Source organism: Portunus trituberculatus, chromosome 37 (genome assembly GCF_017591435.1).
Source record: "Portunus trituberculatus isolate SZX2019 chromosome 37, ASM1759143v1, whole genome shotgun sequence".
Classification (NCBI taxonomy): domain Eukaryota; kingdom Metazoa; phylum Arthropoda; class Malacostraca; order Decapoda; family Portunidae; genus Portunus; species Portunus trituberculatus.
In genome coordinates, this window is record NC_059291.1 from 7,189,187 (window position 1) to 7,209,186 (window position 20,000).

Here is a 20,000-nt window from a genome sequence, read left to right on the forward strand (position 1 = left end):
ATTCTGTGTGATTTTTTGAGGAGGGTAGAATTTTTAACGCGCTTCGAATGGGAGTCTCTGAAATATGACAAAGACCTCGGGAACATACAAACAAAGGCATGAAGTCATAACATTAAGAGCCAAGGAAACAACAGCGTGGGAGAACAGAAACATTCGACCGCCTAACAATGTGTCTTGGAGGCCGGGAGGGGCGAGGACGTGGGAACAAGACAGGGAGAGGATGGACAAGAAGGTGAGTGGGCAGGGGGAAAGAGTTTGGGAAGTTCTAGGAGAGAAGGCTTTTGGTTTATCGTGTGGAGGGGCGTGTGGGGGCTAGAGTGGAGGTGTGCAAGTGTGTGTAAAGAGACGGTGGGGTGCTGGAGAGGGGAAAGAGAGATGGATAGCAGTGGGAAGCTTGAAGTGAGTGAAAGGTGTGTGGTGAGGGAAGAGATGCTGAAGACTGTGTAGGGCGAGAGATGGTGTGTGAAGGTTATTGTGATTTTCAAGGGTGTTTTCAGTGCTAGTTCCATCTCTGGTCTAACATGGAGTAGTGGAAATTGTTTTGCATTTCTAAAAGGTATCTGTTATGATTCTAGTGTGTTTCAGTACAGGGATGCATTTGTTTACCTTGAGTTTTGGGTATTATTAGATGATTTTACTTACATTAGGAAGTGTATATGGTGTTCAGAAAATTGATGGCCACAGTCTTCACTATTCTAATCCTCACATAAGTTTCTGAAGCTGTTTAAAATCCCCAAATAGTAACTAGAATAAAATATGGAAACGCGTCATAGCACTGAAGGGGTTAATCAGAAAAAAGAGGACATTTTTTGATAGTTTAAAAAGGTGTTAGCATTACATTGATAGTATACAGAAATCTTCAAGTATCTGGAGGGCTCGTTAGTGAAGAGGGAGATGACTAAGACTAAAACTTAAGTGCAACGAGGACGAATGTTAGTGACGGGAGAAATGGGCCACACTGGAAACTTTTGTGCGCTTTACGTGGAGAGGAGCAGTGGAGTGTTGGTCAGCAGCTCAGACTGGACACCTCAAAGTATATGGAGAGCGAGTGTTAGTGAGAGGAGAGATGAGTCCCCCATGGAAGCCTTTGTGTGTATAGTGCATAGTGGAGGGCAGTGGAGTGTTGGTCAAGGCCACGGAGGGTCAGAATGGAGGCTTGTGTATACTGTGGGAAGCGGAGATGGAGTGCTGGTGGATTAGGTGGATTAGGGCGAGATCTTATAAGCGTGTTGTGATGGGCTCGTGCTGGCCAGGGACAAGATGAATTAGAATGGAATCAGTTAAATCCTCGACTGATTCTTTCTTTTGGGTCTTCCTTGCCTTTATTTTCCGTGTGTTTTTGCTTCTGGTCTGCCTCTCTCTTGCGAAAAATGGAAGTACAGTTGCTGAAATTAGCGTTGGAATGTGTGTGTGTGTGTGTGTGTGTGTGTGTGTGTGTGTGTGTGTGTGTGTGTGTGTGTGTGTGTGTGTGTGTGTGTGTGTGTGTGTGTGTGTGTGTGTGTGTGTGTGTGTGTGTGTGTGTGTGTGTGTGTGTGTGTGTGTGTGTGTGTGTGTGTGTGTGTGCAGGTGAAGGAGAGGGAAGAGGAGGAAAAGACGAAGCGTTAAGATTATGTTCACGTGAGGAAACATTAACAAGAAGCCATTTTACTTACTTAACTTTCGCTCCGAACTAAGTGTAACATAAAGAGGAGAACATTATTTCAAAAGGCAAACTCTTAAATAGGGTGTATGTAGCATTTTCCATAATCTGCACACGATCTCTCTCTCTCTCTCTCTCTCTCTCTCTCTCTCTCTCTCTCTCTCTCTCTCTCTCTCTCTCTCTCTCTCTCTCTCTCTCTCTCTCTCTTGTTTTTTTTTTTCGTGTATTCTTTTCTTCATCACATCCTGAACACACTAAACCATTAATACCAATACAAGAAGTTAATTTTCCCAGAACTACCACAACGAGGTCATAAAGCGCCTTTTTCTCCACGTACTCGATATCAAGTATTTTTCACGTTTTTTTTTTTTTATCTATTTATCTGTCTATCTCTTCACTAACTTACTCATGTCTTTACCCACTTATCTTATCTACTTATCTATTTTTTATCCGTATCTTCACTTATTTATCTATCTACTAATCTATTTACTTATCTATTCGTTTACTCATTCATTTATTGCTTTATTCTATCCACCTATCAGTCTATTTTGGTCCTGGGGGCTCCAGCAGCTGACGCGCTATAATTAAAAACAATTGTGTAAGTTGCAGTGCGTACAAATAAAAGGCGGGAAAAAAAAGTCCCACCCTGCCTTCCTTCCTTCCTTCCTTCCTTCCCCGCTAGGTTCGTCTTCTGATGGTGCAGATAAAAGAAACATGAAGCGAGCCTCACCCCCCCCCCTTCCTCCATACCCTGCCCCGCACTTTCCTCCTTTCCTCCTTCTTCCTTCTTCCTTCCTTACTCCACCTCCTCCTTCTCCTCCTCCAACTCCACGCTGATCAATTCTGAAGTAAACTGCCGACGCAAGATTTTTTTTTTTCTTTCTTGTTCCTGTGACGAAACTTTAAAGAGATGGGTATCACTTTCCAGAGTTCCAACCTCCCCTGTCTGTGTCTTTTTTGCCTAGAGGTAACTCTTTTGATGGCACACTTCAACCTTTTCAGCCCGCTGGGACGTATGTTAATGGACACAGGTAGAAGGTAGATGGGTAGAGGTTTAGTTAAATAGACAGGTAGATAGAAAGGTGGATAGGTACTGTGGATGAAAAGATGGATAGATAGACAGATTTGGAAACAGGTAGTGGGTAGATGGGTAGGTACACAGGTAAGTAGGCAGGTAGATAGAAAGATAGATAGATACTGTAGATAAAAAGATAGGTAGATAGATAAATATAGATAAACAGATACAGATAAATAAATACATAGATAGATATATAGATGGATAGATCGATATGTAGATAGATCGATAAACAGAATGATAGATAGATAGATAGATAGATAGATAGACATATAAATAAATAGATAAATAGAGAGATAAAGATAGATAGATCGATAGATACATACATAGACAGATAAACAGTTAGTACTCCACAAAAATACAACACAAATTCATGTACTAAATGGCCACATAGATAGCTTTGTCGCTTTCCCATGAGTACCTTCAATAAAAAAAACGGCATAAAATTACAAAATCCTCATTAAACTATGGCTAGAAATCTTCAAAACTCCTTAAAAAACAACGATAACTCACACGAGGCTGTTAGAAGCTATGGAGACGCCGAAAAGGTTTGGAAATACAGACCACGGTGCCAAGGGTGAATTTCCGACAAGCTGTTTGACAAAGGCAGCCCAACACTCAGTCTTGAATCAATTAATCCCATCCTTTGTCCTTTCACTGATTCACTCACTCACTCAAGCATTCATTTAGTCACTCAGGCGTCACACGAACCCAAGGCATGAAACAAGACACCACGGATGTTATGGTGGAGTGAAAAGAGGACATGCAATAGTGGTAGGTGGTGAAAGGAACAGTGTGAGGGATGAGGACTCTGTTTCTTACTTGTGTCGCAGGAGTTCATTAAATCAATGTTACGGTGAAGTGAGTGAAGGTGAATAAGATATTTATCCCATTAGACCATTTTATTGACATTAGGAAGTATCTATTGAAGTCAGAAGATTAATGCCCAGAGTCTTCACTATTTCAATCCCCCACTTAAGTTTCTGAAGCTGTATAAAATCACCAAATAGTAAGCAGAATGAATATGAAAACGCGTCATGGTACTGAAGAGATTTAAGAAAGAAAACACAGATAACAGGAAGGAAAAACCAGCGAATTTGTCAACCGTCACACAAACTTCGGGGCTGAAACAGGAAACCATGTGTAGCAAATGAGCAAAAGAGGAAAGAATCTTCAACAAAGCCAAGAATAAAAGAGACAGGGACAGCGAAGAATGAGAGTTGAAAGGAAGGGAAGCAAACAAGATTCACTCACTCGGTCACTCAATTGTCACGTAAAATGGGAAAGGTGAAAGGTGAAGCAAAAACGTGAACACGACGCAACAACGCACAGGAGTCACTAGAAGAAGAAGAAGAAGAAGAAGAAGATAAAGAACTCAGAGAAGTCACAAGAAGAACAACAACAACGCAGAAGAGGAAGAATAACAACGCAGAGGAGGAGGAGGAGGAGGTGGTGGTGGAAGAAGAAGAAGAAGAAGAAAGCGAACAAATTGAAAACCGAACGTGGAAATATGAAATGGAAAGAATACCCAACAATGTGAAAGAATCAGGAGGACAGAGAGAGCAGAGGAGAGAGACGAGAGAATGAAAAGACTCACCATGGCGGAGAAGAAAGAAGAAAGGTGATGACAGAAAGAAAGAAATTAAAAAAATGAAGCTAAATAAAGGAAGGAAAAGTAAGACACAAACCAGGAAAACACATAGAAAGAAAAGAAAGAAAAAGATAAAGAATGCGAGGAGAGAGAGAGAGAGAGAGAGAGAGAGAGAGAGAGAGAGAGAGAGAGAGAGAGAGAGAGAGAGAGAGAGAAAAGAAAGGAAAACACGCCCTTTCCAACAGAGGCAAACAAAAATATGTCGTGAACAAGTCCCAGTGACACAAAGGAAAAGTAATAATATTTCATTCCTACCACCACCACCACCGCCACCACCACCACCATCACCACCGCCACCTAAGGGACACGTTCTCCTCATTAAGGTAAATCATTTGCTGGTGGGACGAGCTTGACACATCTTCAAGTCTTTTTTTTTCGCTTATTTTCTCCAGGACGGCACGTGGAGGTATCGAGGTGACTTTCCTTCATTCTTCATTTCTTCTCAATCAAAACGACGCGCGCGCGAGAGAGAGAGAGAGAGAGAGAGAGAGAGAGAGAGAGAGAGAGAGAGAGAGAGAGAGAGGGAGAGGAGGATTTACCGCAGTTGTTTTAATGATTTTCTTGAGACGGACACATCGACCTTTTTTTTTTTCACTTTCCTGATGATTCATCATTCGTAATATAAAAGAAAAATTATACATTATTTTTTCCCCCTATATTAACTCCTTCACGTACTGGGACGCATTTTTACCTTGAGTTTTGAGTGTGATTAGAAGATTTTATTGACATTAGGAAGCGTCTATGGAGGTCAGAAAGCTTAATAGCCAGATTCTTCATTATCTTTATCCCCTCATAAGTTTCTGAAGCTGTGTAAAATCCCCTAACGGTAAGCAGAATAAATATGGAAACGTGTCCTGGTACTCAAGAGGTTAGTTAGGCCTCCCTATCAGACTAAACTCCTTTATCCTTTTTTTTCATAACTCTCTCGAATCTGCAACGGAGACTGGCAACTGAGTGGGCCTTTTTTTTTTTCTTTTATGTTGCCCTTGACCAGCTTTTCCCTCTTACATAAAAAAAAAAAAAAATACCTGGTTCAAATCATTAAGAATACAGAAAAAAAACTGGAAAAAATGCATGAGTAACAATTTCCCCCTTATCAATATACCCTACACTGCACGAATATCCTAACTGAATGAAGAGTGTCTTAGGAAAATGCCCAGGAAACCAAAGGACACGTAAAGGTAAAACGTTAATAGAGTTACCGTACATTAGCAAGAGACTGGGATACAAGGAGCCATCATGCAAGACGAGTGCTGACCAAGGGCAAGGAAGAAGTGCCGCTCAAGTGCTCAAGTACCAGCGAACATCTAAGAACTGGTACGGTAAGTGAAGGTGGCGGAGAAAGGCACTGATGGGTCTGAGCTAAAGAAAAGTCATGTGTGTGTGTGTGAGAGAGAGAGAGAGAGAGAGAGAGAGAGAGAGAGAGAGAGAGAGAGAGAGAGAGAGAGAGAGAGAGAGAGAGAGAGAGAGAGAGAGAGAGAGAGAGAGAGAGAGAGAGAGAGAGAGAGAGAGAGAGAGAGAGAGAAAAACCATGATAACAAAAATAAATCTATAAACAGTAAAAAAAAGCAAAAAGGAAAAGTTAATAAGCAAAATACAAAACAAAACAAGAAGAGAAAATAAAAAAGAAAGAACTGAAAGAGAGATACGAAAAAAACGCATAAGAATTAAATAAACAGAGAGAGAGAGAGAGAGAGAGAGAGAGAGAGAGAGAGAGAGAGAGAGAGAGAGGAAGAAAGAGAGAGAGAAACCATGATAACAAGAAAGATTTATAAACAATAAAAACCAAAGAAGAAATGTTAATTAGCAAAAGAAAAACAAAATAAAGAAAGGAAGAAAAAAAATGATGAAAAAAAAAACACGAAAAAGACATTAGAATAGAAAAACAGAGAGAGAGAGAGAGAGAGAGAGAGAGAGAGAGAGAGAGAGGACAGACTGATTGGCCGAACCCGTGTTGCTTCATTAAGACGATGCTTCCGCCCTGGTCGCGTCCTCTCTACGGAGTCACGGCACGGGGCGGCACGAGGCGGGGAGACTGATTGCACTGATTCATACCGCTTCCTGCTGAAAAATGCCCCCGTTACTCGAAGGTCCAGATGATGAAACTCGACAAGAGGAGGAGGAGGAGGAGGAGGAGGAGGAACGAACGACCATATTTGTCCATCTCCAGTTTAATTATCTTCCTCCATTTGTTTGGGCCCCGAGCGCCAAAATCCGACGTGGAGAATAAATTTACTTCCAGACAGAGAGTGAGAGAGAGAGAGAGAGAGAGAGACCCATATTCTGAAACGCTTCCGAGACTCACAGCACCTTCACTATTTCTAAAGGGCTCTAGTTGAAGTGACACGGATTTTAAAGGATGTTTCTGTAAATCTAGTGACATATTAACAAATTTTTGCATTACCAACAGGACAAATATTCTTTAGAACTCAACTATTTGTCTCAAAAGTCTTTGAAAATGGGTGTGGTGTGGTGTGTGTGTGTGTGTGTGTGTGTGTGTGTGTGTGTGTGTGTGTGTGTGTGTGTGTGTGTGTGTGTGTGTGTGTGTGTGTGTGTGTGTGTGTGTGTGAGAGAGAGAGAGAGAGAGAGAGAGAGAGAGAGAGAGAGAGAGAGAGAGAGAGAGAGAGAGAGAGAGAGAGAGAGAGAGAGAGAGAGAGAGAGAGAGAGAGAGAGAGAGAGAGAGAGAGAGAGAGAGAGAGAGAGAGAGAGAGAGAGAGAGAGAGAGAGAGAGAGAGAGAGAGAGAGAGAGAGAGAGAGAGAGAGAGAGAGAGAGAGAGCAGTTGGGAATATATGAAAGCTAATCACTGCAGGGTGAGCCATATTTTTCTCATATCACGTGAAGGGAAGGTTATGAGACCTCAGGAGCATCTTAGGAGGACGTGAGGAGGTGGTACGCGTATTCAGGAACGGTTGTGTCAGGAAGGGCTAGGGAAGAGATGGAATGGGCGTGGATGGGGCATATTTTACGAGGTGCTGGCTAGAGCGATAGTGGGAAGGTTGGGGAGCTATCAGGGGAGGAGGAGGAGAAAGGGAAGAGATAGATACACGGATGAAAGAGACGGAAGACGAGGGAGGAGGGAAGGAGTGAATGGAAGCAAGGAAGGGAGCGCATCCATCTATAGAAAGCTTACTGGTGCTCTACGCTAAAATCTTCCCGACAGGTTTACGAAGCCAATAAAAGTTGTGGTGTATTTATGGCGAATCGAGTCACAGCCGCAGCCAAACACAGCTCCTCTGAATACGATTTCTAGATTTCTGGTGCCTCTGATCCGCACACTTCGCGATTGGGACGAAGGAACACCACCAACGTATTCCCCGCGTGTCGTAAAAGGAGGGTAAATGGACAGGGTGAGGGACAGAAACTCACCACTCTGAATCTTTATGCCCACACTGAGACAAGAATCCCAGTCTTGTGTATACAGACTGATGGGTTGGGTCTGTGTAGTCTGATTAAGATAGGACACTCTCCCATGTCAGTCTATGTGTCTTGGGGTTGACTATACAGGCTGATATTCTGAAACGCTGTGCTCTCTCACCATTACTCCTCTCCAAAGGCTTTAGTTGAAGATGCTCAAGTTTTCAGGGATATCTTTCAGTTGCTGGTGATGGATTGGCAAGATTTATAATTTATCATAAGGAAAAACTGTCTTGAAAAATCCGGCTACTCGTCTCTTTGGCCTTGGAAAATTGTTGTGGTGAGAGAGCAAAGCGTTTCTGAATACAGGCGTTAGGCCCACGCACGCCCTGCCGATGGGTTGGCGGGGTAAGTTATCTTAAGTGTGCATTACGACGACTGTTTGGGTTCGATAACTCTTGATGGGAGGGAGGGATGCGAGGCATGCAAGACCCCACTGCCCTGTCCTCTCTCCCACCAGATGCGAGGCCCTGCGGCGCGTGGCTGTGATGGAGTTGTAATACTGGGAGAAAATGTGGTGAGAGATGCTGGTGAGACTAAGGAAATAACAAATGGAGACCTCAAAATGGAGGCGTCGATGATGAAGAGAATTACGTAATTGGAAGCACAAATAACCTTCGAGGGACAAACTACACACTGTCAGCAGAATAACGAAAAAGAGGAACAACAGAAGGAAAACGAGGAAATTCTGATAACCATAAGAGAAACGCAAAAATGTTCAGTGCAACTCCTCGCAAAAAGAAAATAAAACAATCCTTGCACGACACAAACACAGGCCAGACAAACAAAGAAGCAAAAATAAACACGATGACAAGGAAACTCATTAAACAGTGCACAAGAAAGAAATAAACAAATAAACAAATAAGCATTAGAAAAAAAACCACACCAGAACTTAAACCCAACTCACTAGAAGGAAAACACACACACACACACACACACACACACACACACACACACACACACACACACACACACACACACACACACACACACAAACAAACACACACACACGAACAATCCCACCGGGCGAAGAGTTTAATGGCCAGCGCCTTGTTAAAATATGATTGGCCGTGTACAGCCCGCATGTGTGACCATTTAGTTGCTTCATCGGGTGGGCATAGTACTGTCACCCTTACGCACACTAAGCACTAGGAGGAGCCGGGGAGAGAGGCAGGGCGAGGCGGGAGGCAGCTTGTTATGTCGCTTCACTTTGCACGGAGTTGGTGAGGTGTGAGGACAGTGGCAGCAGCGGCGGCGGTAATAATGATAGCGGGTTGCGGAGGAGGTGGTAGAGATGGTAAAGGTGGTGGTGGTGGTTGAGGCGGCAGCAGGGCGACGCTAGAGTGAGGCGCGGCTATAAGGCAGAGGACATACAGCAGCAGCAGCAGGAAGGTCTATATAGTGACTTGTATTAGGTTTGCTTCGCGTGTATGGAAGAGGGAAGCTGACCAAGGGCAATAAAAACTATAACAAAAAAGCCCCACTTGATTGCTAGTTCCCTAAAAGGTCAATAGAGTTAGCCAAAAGTCTGGGACAAGTGTCAAATGTGCTGAGTAATGACGATAGTAATGATGTAGTGTCCTGTATCTATCGTAGTGAGGAACGAGGACTGGGAGACGGGGTAGAGGACATGCAAAGGGAGGAAGGGAACGGTTAAGTCGCCTCCAGTAGCCTCAGATCGAGTTGTGTCAGGGATTCGCTCACAGTCGCCACCAGAGTAATCGGTCTCCTCTGAAGGATGTAATTTGCTGGAGAGGGAAGGACGCCCGCTAGTGTTTGTGTTCATCTGCATTACTGGGACAACTCTCTCTCTCTCTCTCTCTCTCTCTCTCTCTCTCTCTCTCTCTCTCTCTCTCTCATTCTTTCATTTCATTCCTCTAACTTCATGCAGCAGTCCCCATCCCAAGCCACTTATCCTCAGCCCTCGCCTCTGTGCTACCCTCTGCTATCCACACCCCCGTCCCCAGTGTCCCTCCACGCAGCCCACCGCAGTGCACTCATCGACCCCCGTTCTCGTCACAGCAGCTCTGTCATCTCGCGCATCACGGCAATACATCACGGCCACTACGCCAGGCAGAGTTATGAGAAACGTGACACGCGCTTGCCTCGCTTGCTCGCTCGCTGAACATGAAATTTCAAAAGGTGTAAATTCTCTTTTCTCTTTTTGTAACGGGACGAGGATGAATGTATGTATGAAGAGATTTATTCATTGTTAGTTAAGCGTATGTAATTTATTTTGCATATATGTATAATGGATTTCTAGATACATGCAGTACGTGACGTAGGGTACATCGTGCAAGCGTTTATGATTTTGATGGGTGTGTGTCTTTTGAAAGGGAATAAATAAATAAAAGACGAGGGGTGTGTGACCAGCCTGAATAAGTGCTGCATACATACTGTACATGCAGACAAACAAACAGGCAGACAGACAGATAGACAGGCAGACAGACAAAAAGACAGACAGATAGACAGACAGACGGATAGATAGACAGACATACATACAGACAGACAGACAGATAGACAGAGACACAAACAGACAGACGGACATACCTCCTTTAACATACATATTTACATACATTATCTTTTCACTGTATTCTTGATGCATAGTAACCACAAAAATTTATGGCCATGAGAGATAGATAAATAGATAGATAGGTAGATAGATAGACAGAGAGAGAGAGAGAGAGAGAGAGAGAGAGAGAGAGAGAGAGAGAGAGAGAGAGAGAGAGAGAGAGAGAGAGAGAGAGAGAGAGAGAGAGAGAGAGAGAGAGAAAGAGAGACAGAAATATAGAGAGAAAGAGAGACAGAAAAAACTTCACCAATTTCATATACCCCACACACACTAGTAAATAAAACCACATGACACAAAATATATACACCCACTAACACACACTGAACCCACGAAAATACATCAATCGACTCCATCCATGCACCATTACGTATACCGAAAACTAAACCCTTACAGCACACGCATACAATAACCCAACACAAATCAGCACCAACACTACCAGAAACACGCTAAGGAGTAGAGAACCACCATGAATAGAAGCCAAAAATGCAGGAAAGAGGAGACGGGGCAGGCGGGGAACAAATTAAGAGCAGAATATCACAACACACATATATATAGAAAAAAAAACCACGAATAATATTACCAGAAACAAAATAAGGAGTAGAGAAAGCCATTAACTTATTCAGTACTTGGATGCAATGAGTTTTGGGGGTGTGATTAGACGATTTTATTGACATTAGGAAGGGTCAGAAGACTAATGGCTGGAGTCTTCACGAATTTTAATCCCCACATAAGTTTCTGAAGCTGTATAAAATCACCAAAACAGTACGCAAAATAAATATGAAAACGTGTCATGGTACTGAAGGGGTTAACAGAGACCAGAGATGCAGAAAAGAGGGACGAGGCAAGCTGGAAACAGAGAAGGACAAGGAATATCAAGACCAACCAATGAGGAAGGGCGATTTATCTTACCTTGCCTTTGATTGGGTGTGAGATGGCAATGTACCGCTCGATGGTAAACGTCACGGTGAGCCAGATGGAGGTGCTGCCTGGCGGGGGCGAGGGCAAGGAAGGGGAGAGAGAAAAAAAGGTCACATTAGGTCATATCTTGAAGCGGATGACTGAATGGAAACTCTGTATGGAAAAATCTGTATTAAAAATGTAAGAGAATAAAAGAAAACAACTGAAATGTTTCTACTTCTACTTTCCATATGTTTGTGTGTGTGTGTGTGTGTGTGTGTGTGTGTGTGTGTGTGTGTGTGTGTGTGTGTGTGTGTGTGTGTGTGTGTGTGTGTGTGTGTGTGTGTGTGTGTGTGTGTGTGAGAGAGAGAGAGAGAGAGAGAGAGAGAGAGAGAGAGAGAGAGAGAGAGAGAGAGAGAGAGAGAGAGAGAGAGAGAGAGAGAGAGAGAGAGAGAGAGAGAGAGAGAGAGAGAGAGAGAGAGAGAGAGAGAGAGAGAGAGAGAGAGAGAGAGAGAGAGAGAGAGAGAGAGAGAGAGAGAGAGAGAAGGAAAGGAGGAAACGGGGAAGAGAAGGAGGCAGGAAAGATCAGCTAGAGGAACATTTAAAACAACTCGTATTTATGGAAACAAATGAAACGATGCACTTCTCTGTTATGTAAGTGAATAAATCTCTCTCCTTCCCCTCCTTTCTCTCTCTCTCTCTCTCTCTCTAGCAAATACAGTGCTGACGTAAATATGGACGGCACACACACGTCATAGTCACCATCACTCAGCAACGCCCTACTACTCCCTACTATACGTGACTGGTCGTGACATAAACCTTTCATCTCTACCCGCTTATCACGACTCATCTACTGCCCACCAGCTTTCCATTTACGACCTTCACTTGCCGCCTGTTCATGTTTTCCTGGTCTACGCCGCTTCTCTGGTTTGGGTGGTGGTAAAATAGATGTGTGTGTATGTATTTGTCCTTCTTTGTGAGTGAATGTGCATAGGGGATTAATAAAGAGAGGGAAGCGGGTACGTCTCCTAGCTCCGTCATTCTAGCAGTGAGTAGAACAGCAAAGAGAATGCAAAATGGAGATTAGTAATTTTGTTTCGTGTTGTTGATGAGAAGGAGGAAGAGAAAGGAGAGTAAGATATATATTTTTATTGAAGTATGCCCAGCTACCTACCTACCTACCTACACACACACACACACACACACACACACACAAGAAGATTATGACAAACACTCTCCACCAACGTTCTCATTTGCATATTATTTTTGAGTGATAATTTGCATTTCAAAGCTGTGTACTTACTCGGTGTGAATTGTTCTCTAAGTGAGGAATTACCGTCGCCTACCGTATTATGCAAATCCAGGCCCTGTGGTATTTTTCTATATATATATTCATGAAGATTTTGCAGTTTTCTTTCTTGGTAAATGAATGTGATGGTTTACACTGTGCATGACTCTGATGAAAGGAGGATTTAAATGAGCACCGGGAGAAAGAGAAAGAAAATAGAGTAAAGAAATAGAAGAGAGAGAGAGAGAGAGAGAGAGAGAGAGAGAGAGAGAGAGAGAGAGAGAGAGAGAGAGAGAGAGAGAGAGAGAGAGAGAGAGAGAGAGAGAGAGAGAGAGAGAGAGAGAGAGAGAGAGAGAATATATGAAAAGAAACGAAAACAATAAAAAAGATAAAAACCTGCACTAAAGTATTGAAAAGTGAAAGAAAAGAAATCACAAAGAGTAGGACAAAAAAAACAAAAAACAAAGCAAAGCAAAGCAAAATAAACAGAAAAAAAAGGAAAATAAAAAAGAAAACAAAACAGAAACATAAAAAAGAAAAAAAAAAGAAAAAGAAAGGAGGACACAAAAGAAAAACTCTAACGAAAGTCAAACAATCCAATCCAGAAAGTGAAACAAAAGTCGCTAAGCAAAGAAACAACGCAAAAACACCTAAATCAACGAGACGGTAGACGAAAACTCACCTTTACGACCAGGTAGAGAGAGAGAGAGAGAGAGAGAGAGAGAGAGAGAGAGAGAGAGTATTTTCAGCACTTAAAAATAATTACATCGAACATCATTCTTATATTATTTTTTGGATATCGCACGTTTTTTTTCCATTTTGTAGGACGACAGAGCTTATAAGACTGTCCCACTTCTATAAATCAAGCTCTCATTGCGATTCCTTGCATAACTCTGTAGAAGCAAAGGAGGAGGAGGAGGAGGACGAGGACGAGGACGAGGAGGAGGAGGACAAGGAGGAGGAGGACAAGGAGGAGGAGGAGGAGGAGGAAGAGGAAGAGGAAGAGGAAGAGGAAGAGGAAGAGGAAGAAGAAGAGGAAGAGGAAGAGGAGGAGGAGAGAAGAGAAGAGAAGAGGAGGAGGAGGAGGAGGACGAGAAAAAGGAGGAGGAGGAGGAGGAGGAAGAGGAGGAGGAGGAGGGGAGGAAGAGGAGGAGGAGGAGGAGGAGGAAGAGGAGGAGGAGGAGGAGGAGGAGGAGGAGGAGGAGGAGGAGGAGAGAAAGAAAGAAGGAGGAGAAGGAGGAGGAGGACGAAAACGAGAAAAAGGAGGAGGAGGAGGAGGAGGAGGAGGAGGAGCAGGAGGAGAAAGCAGCTCGGGTGATGCAATTCTTCTCTGGTATGCGCGTTAATGCCACCAAGTTAGTGAATAAGTCTGGCCAGGATCATGCGAATACTTGGCCTGTTTGAAATACAGTGAGTTTCAGACAAAATTACACACACTTTTGGGAGCGTGAAGTTGTGTCACCTCGAGGAATTGCTTCTCTCTCTCTCTCTCTCTCTCTCTCTCTCTCTCTCTCTCTCTCTCTCTCTCTCTCTCTCTCTGTGTGTGTGTGTGTGTGTGTGTGTGTGTTTTGCAAGTTTCATTCTTCCGTGGTAATATAACAAGATCTTTCCTTTCTTGCTTTAGTTATCTTTTCTGACATCTTTTTTTCTATTTTTTTTCCTCCGAGCTATTTTCCTTTCCTTTCCGTGCGTGTTCCCAAGAGGCGCGTGAGGTGCGGTGGTGCTGGTGACCCTAATAACAAAGCTTTCCATCACGCACGAAAATGATTAAAACTCCCATGAAAATAAAAGCATAATTGCCCCATAAACAACTGAGTGCACAATTATCTCGTTAGTAATTATCAGACGCGTTGAAGTTAATAGAACCAGAATGAATAGCTATAATGGTGCAGGACAGAACCACCGAACACAACCATTATTTTGAAGCAGATCAGTTTTTTTTCTTTTTATACGTGTAGACAGTCCAACTCGCTAACCAGTACTCTCAATCATTCATACCTTTCTCTGGTAAACTCTGGAACTCCCTGCCTGCTTCTGTATGGAGGTTTGAAGACTTTTGTCCCAGACTTATGGGCAACTCTACTTATCTTTAAGGGAACTGGCAATCAAATGGGCCTTTTTTTTTAATATTTATGTTGTCCTTGGTCAGCTTCTCCTCTTGCATAAAAAAAAGCTCTCAGTCATTCATACCTTTCTCTGGTAAACTCTGGAACTCTTTACCTGCTTTTGTATTCCCAACGTCCTATGACTTGACTTCATTTAAAAGGGAGGTTTCAGGACATTTATCCCTTACTGTTAGCTAATTTTCTCGGACCTACAAGGAGATTGGCAACTTAGAGGTCTTTTTTTTTTTTTGTTTTATGACACCCTTGGCCAGTTATCTCCTCTTATATATAAAAGAAAAAGACTGAAGACGTTAAAAATGCGTTCCAGTACTGAATGGGTTAAGAAACACAGGCACAAGTCTTTCACACCTTCCTCATTCACACCCACAACAAGCCTCACTTCTTTCACTGCATCCATAAACCTTCCCTCAAGTCTTCCTCTCTTTCCTTTGCTGGGCTAATCCTCAGCATCCTCCTCCCGACACACTTGTCTCTCCTCTCGACACGCCCAATCCACCCGAGCCTCGCCTCTCTAACTAGACTGAGGTGTTCTGAGCTGGCCAAGAGGAGAACTGAGGAGTCTATAAAGAGGAGGATGCTGGAAATAGATAGATATATACTCGTAAATAGATAGATAGATAGATAGATAGATAGATAGATAGAGAGAGAGAGAGAGAGAGAGAGAGAGAGAGAGAGAGAGAGAGAGAGAGAGAGAGAGAGAGAGAGAGAGAGAGAGAGAGAGAGAGAGAGAGAGAGAGACTTAAGAGGTTTATGGATAATACTTCCTTCTCTGAAACATTTCTGAGCAGACGAAAAATATGAATTAAAAAAGAACCAGTCCAGCTTACATCACAACACTCTTCAGTACTTACGAAGTCGAAGCATACTGAGAGGAACTTGAGAAGCTATTGTGATCCGTAATATTTATAATCCCCGCACTCAAATCTCCATCCAGCCTCACTGCTTAAGGGACGCCGCCACCACGAGCCCCATCTCCCGCATTCCTCACCGCTTTAAAGGCACCAAGCTCCTTTTCTCCGCCTGCTTCCGCCTCTGTGGGAAATCTTTGCTGCTCCGGGAAGAATCTCAGGAATGTGGGAAAATCAAGCTGTTCTTTTGATTATATTCGGATTGCGTCTTAATTTCACACTTTAGCTCTCCTCGGTGTCAAGTGCAGGGTTTTCTTTTTCTCATTTTTTTTTCTCTAGTGGTTATTTGTTTGCTTTTGATGTCCCCATATTTTGTCATTATTATTCATTTCATTACTATTATTACTGTTATTGTTTGATGTGAACGATTTCTACCATTACAGCAAGGTTCTCCCTTCCCCGACACACACACACACACACACACACACACACACACACACACATACACACGAGCGTACTATATGGCGCCTCGCTCCCGCCGTGGCGAGAGGTCACAGCTCATCGATTTAGCTAGGCACATAACCATTGCAGTACTTGGCGGGCGGCGGAGCGCAGAGAGGCAGCCCAGTGTGGCGTGTGCTGACAGGACTCCTGCTCTGCACAGACGTAACGTTGGCAATGAGCAGCAATGTTTTGTGTCAATTCATTATGGATGTGATTGGTGTTATCATTTTTGTGAAGCGGCGATGCACGGTCGCTTGTCGCGCCTCATCAATCGCCACCACTCAGTAATGCAGCTGTTTCATCATTCAGGTCACGCTCAGCTAAAACTGCACTGCCACAAAGACAAAAGCTTCCACATTACTAAACTTTTTACTTAAATTTGAGAACTGTATTTTTTACACACTTGAATAATAACTATCATATTTTTCTGAAGCTTCGCGTCAGGGAAATTATTCCGTGGAATATGAAATAATGCACGGCATGATTATCATTATGTACATTATGTATGAAGTAAAAACTTTTGTGTTTTATATGATTCGTATTCAAAGTTTTAACTTGTTGCTCGATAACCGGATGTTTCATAAGACGATCTGTTGGAGTTCTCAATAGTGGCTTTGTTCTCCCCGTCAAGTGGCATCTCTCAACGCTCGCAACATGTGCTGCTGCTGCTGCTGCTGCAACTGCTGATGCAACACTGACACTGACGAAACACACAATAAAACTAGGCTTGCTAGTGCACAAGTTTATCTTGTAAAGTCAAAGTTTAATCTACGGCTCAGAAAACAGCAAATTCTGTGTGTGGGAATCCGCGGGTCGTGCAATGTTGACGCAGACAGTGACGCCGGAGACACCAACCAGTCACTTGTTTGACGCGGCCCAGAAGTGAACCAGTATTGAACCAGGACCAAGGGTGGAGCAACATGCGGGACGTAAGGCTCGGCAGCGCCCCCTGGCACCTGTCCCATCACTGGCGCCGCGTCTGCCCCGGCGACACAGCTGCCACGGACCAATCAATGCTGGACTCTCGCTGCAGCGTGACCAAACAACTGCCCAACCCAACTGCCAAACACTCTGACGCTCGTGTGTGTGTGTGTGTGTGTGTGTGTGTGTGTGTGTGTGTGTGTGTGTGTGTGTGTGTGTGTGTGTGTGTGTGTGTGTGTGTGTGTGTGTGTGTGTGTGTGTGTGTGTGTGTGTGTGTGTGTGTGTGTGTGTGTGTGTGTGTGTGTGTGTGTGTGTATTGTTAATTCAAGCAATGTCACTCATTTCAGAACTGCAAAATTTATTCTTAACTAAAACAAGATATCACAATTGTAATAAAAAATATCTTGTATCTTCAGCAATCACTTCGTTATCACAGCAATCTCATAAGCCACTTTCCTTTTAACTTTACCACAATTTTAGTCAACGCTATTAGTTGACCTACCATAGTGCTAGTTGCTCTACATATTTCTGTGGCGGCGACATATGACTGCAATGTTGTGGCGCCTTACCATAGGAACTACCTAGTACTACACCGCGGCTATCTGCTCGCTTTTCTAGTACTCCACTCGTAGTTTCTTAGAGAGAGAGAGAGAGAGAGAGAGAGAGAGAGAGAGAGAGAGAGAGAGAGAGAGAGAGAGAGAGAGAGAGAGAGAGAGAGAGAGAGAGAGAGAGAGAGAGAGAGAGAAAACTAACTCGAGCTGCAAAAAATATCACACCCTTCCCGCTAACCCTTCCCAGACACACACACACACACACACACACACACACACACACACACACACACACACACACACACACACACACACACACACACACACACGGGCCACTGGGGTGTGGTGGCGCTGGAGGAGTGTCAAGTGTCGGCGGAGGAACGTGAGACCAAACTATCGGTAACGAGATGTAATGGCTCGAGCCGCTTGGAAGGAGGAAAAAGAGTGAAAGTAAGACATAATTAAGCAAGCGACGAGAATAACAAAGAGGTGAGAAGGTAAATTAATGACGTGAGAAGATTAACACTAGGATAAAAACCACACGAGAGAGAGAGAGAGAGAGAGAGAGAGAGAGAGAGAGAGAGAGACGCCGCTTTAAAAGGCTCTCTCTGTGTTGCACAGGTAAATGTTTTGCTTGGGTGGTGATGAGCAAAGAGCTGAAATTAATTTAGGGGGAAACTCGTGGTAAAGAAATATATCTAAGCATTTACATTGCTTAACTGATTTAGACACGTAATATATATATATATATATATATATATATATATATATATATATATATATATATATATATATATATATATATATATATATATATATATATAGAGAGAGAGAGAGAGAGAGAGAGAGAGAGAGAGAGAGAGAGAGAGAGAGAGAGAGAGAGAGAGAGAGAGAGAGAGAGAGAGAGAGAGAGAGAGAGAGAGAGAGAGAGAGAGAGAGAGAGAGAGAGAGAGAGAGAGAGAGAGAGAGAGAGAGAGAGAGAGAGAGAGAGAGAGAGAGAGAGAGAGAGAGAGAGAGAGAGAGAGAGAGAGAGAGAGAGAGAGAGAGAGAGAGAGAGAGAGAGAGAGACAGACAGACAGACAGACAGACAGACAGACAGACAGACAGAGACAGAGAGACAGAGAGACATAGGAAGAGAAACAGACACACACACACACACACACACACACACACACACACACACACACACACACACACACACACACACACACACACACCTTTTATTGGAACAACCTTCAGGAGTGTCAAAAGCAAAGGTCCGGAATCATCAGTAGAGAATTGTAATTGTCGGCAATTCATGTGAGTGTTTACGCGTCTCTGAATAACATCGTGGAGAAGCACAACGCAAACATAATACGGTAATGAAATAATGTTAAACGTGATCTGAACCTGGCTTGTGTTTATTTAGTAGTTTCTTAAAGATTAATTGATTTCTGCAGGAATACGAGTAGATGGAATAAATAACTGAAAAATTGTTAAGTTATGTTAGATAATGAAAGAAACTTAAGTGATATTGTTTTAGATATTATAAACTAAACAAAAAATCCTACTTGGGTCAAAAACTTAATGAAATCCTTCGTTGGGTTGTAAACAGAAAAATCCTTCCTTTGGTCATATAAGAGAAGAGGTCATCCTTTGGTCATCATCCCATGCCCAGTCTTCCTCTTTTTCTCCTTTCTTTTTCATCTCCAAGACTTGACCCTATACTTCCCTCAGCCTCTACACACACACACACACACACACACACACACACACACACACACACACACACACACACACAGAAAAAGTATCCTTCCAAAACGGTAGCTCATTAAATACATGTTACAGAGTGAAAGTGAATCAAAACCTGAGATAACGTAATATGGAGCGTGTAATGTGATCAACGAGTGAAGAATTCCAGAAACGTGAAATTCAAAAAATAAAAAAAAAACTCTTCTTGACATCAGCGCTGAAATATCATTAGAAAAGTGTCGGAAAGAAAAGCAAACTATATTAAAACAAAGCGTAATTTCATTAGAAAGAACAAAAAAATAACGGAGCGGGAACATCTAATATAGAAACTTCCTTGCAAAAAAATAAGAAACAAAAGGAAAAAAAGTGAAAGAAAAACGTTCGCTGTAAAATTAAATAAATAAATTCACGCAAGACTTAATAACTAGATGGAAAAAAAAAGTCTATTAATCTCGCATGAATAGACTTCCTTCATTCACTCACTTAATTTCCTCTGATAAGCACTCACTAATCCTTAACCTCTTCAATAGTGGGACACATTTCTACCTTGAGATTTGCGTACGATTAGACCATTTTATTGACATTAATTAAAAAAGATCAGAGGCTTAATGGGTAGAGTCTTAACTATTTTAACCCCCCACATACGTTTCTGAAGCTGTATCCAATCACCAAATAGAAAGCAGAGTGAATATGGAATCGCATCCTGTTACTGAAGGGTTAAGCACTCATACTGAACAACCTTGACGAGTTTTCCGAAAATTGAAATGTTAACGAAAAACAAC

At 42.8% G+C, this 20,000-nt stretch overlaps 1 protein-coding gene across 1 annotated transcript in view; it reads right to left on the reverse strand.

Annotated features, from left to right (window-relative positions):
* Positions 1 to 20,000, reverse strand: part of LOC123514267 (FMRFamide receptor-like) — a 96,725-nt gene that overhangs the window by 41,809 nt on the left and 34,916 nt on the right. The window contains exon 2 of the mRNA XM_045272028.1: positions 11,262 to 11,338. Within this exon, the coding sequence (XP_045127963.1) occupies positions 11,262 to 11,338 (77 nt within the window). The remainder of the gene's footprint in view (positions 1 to 11,261; positions 11,339 to 20,000) is intronic.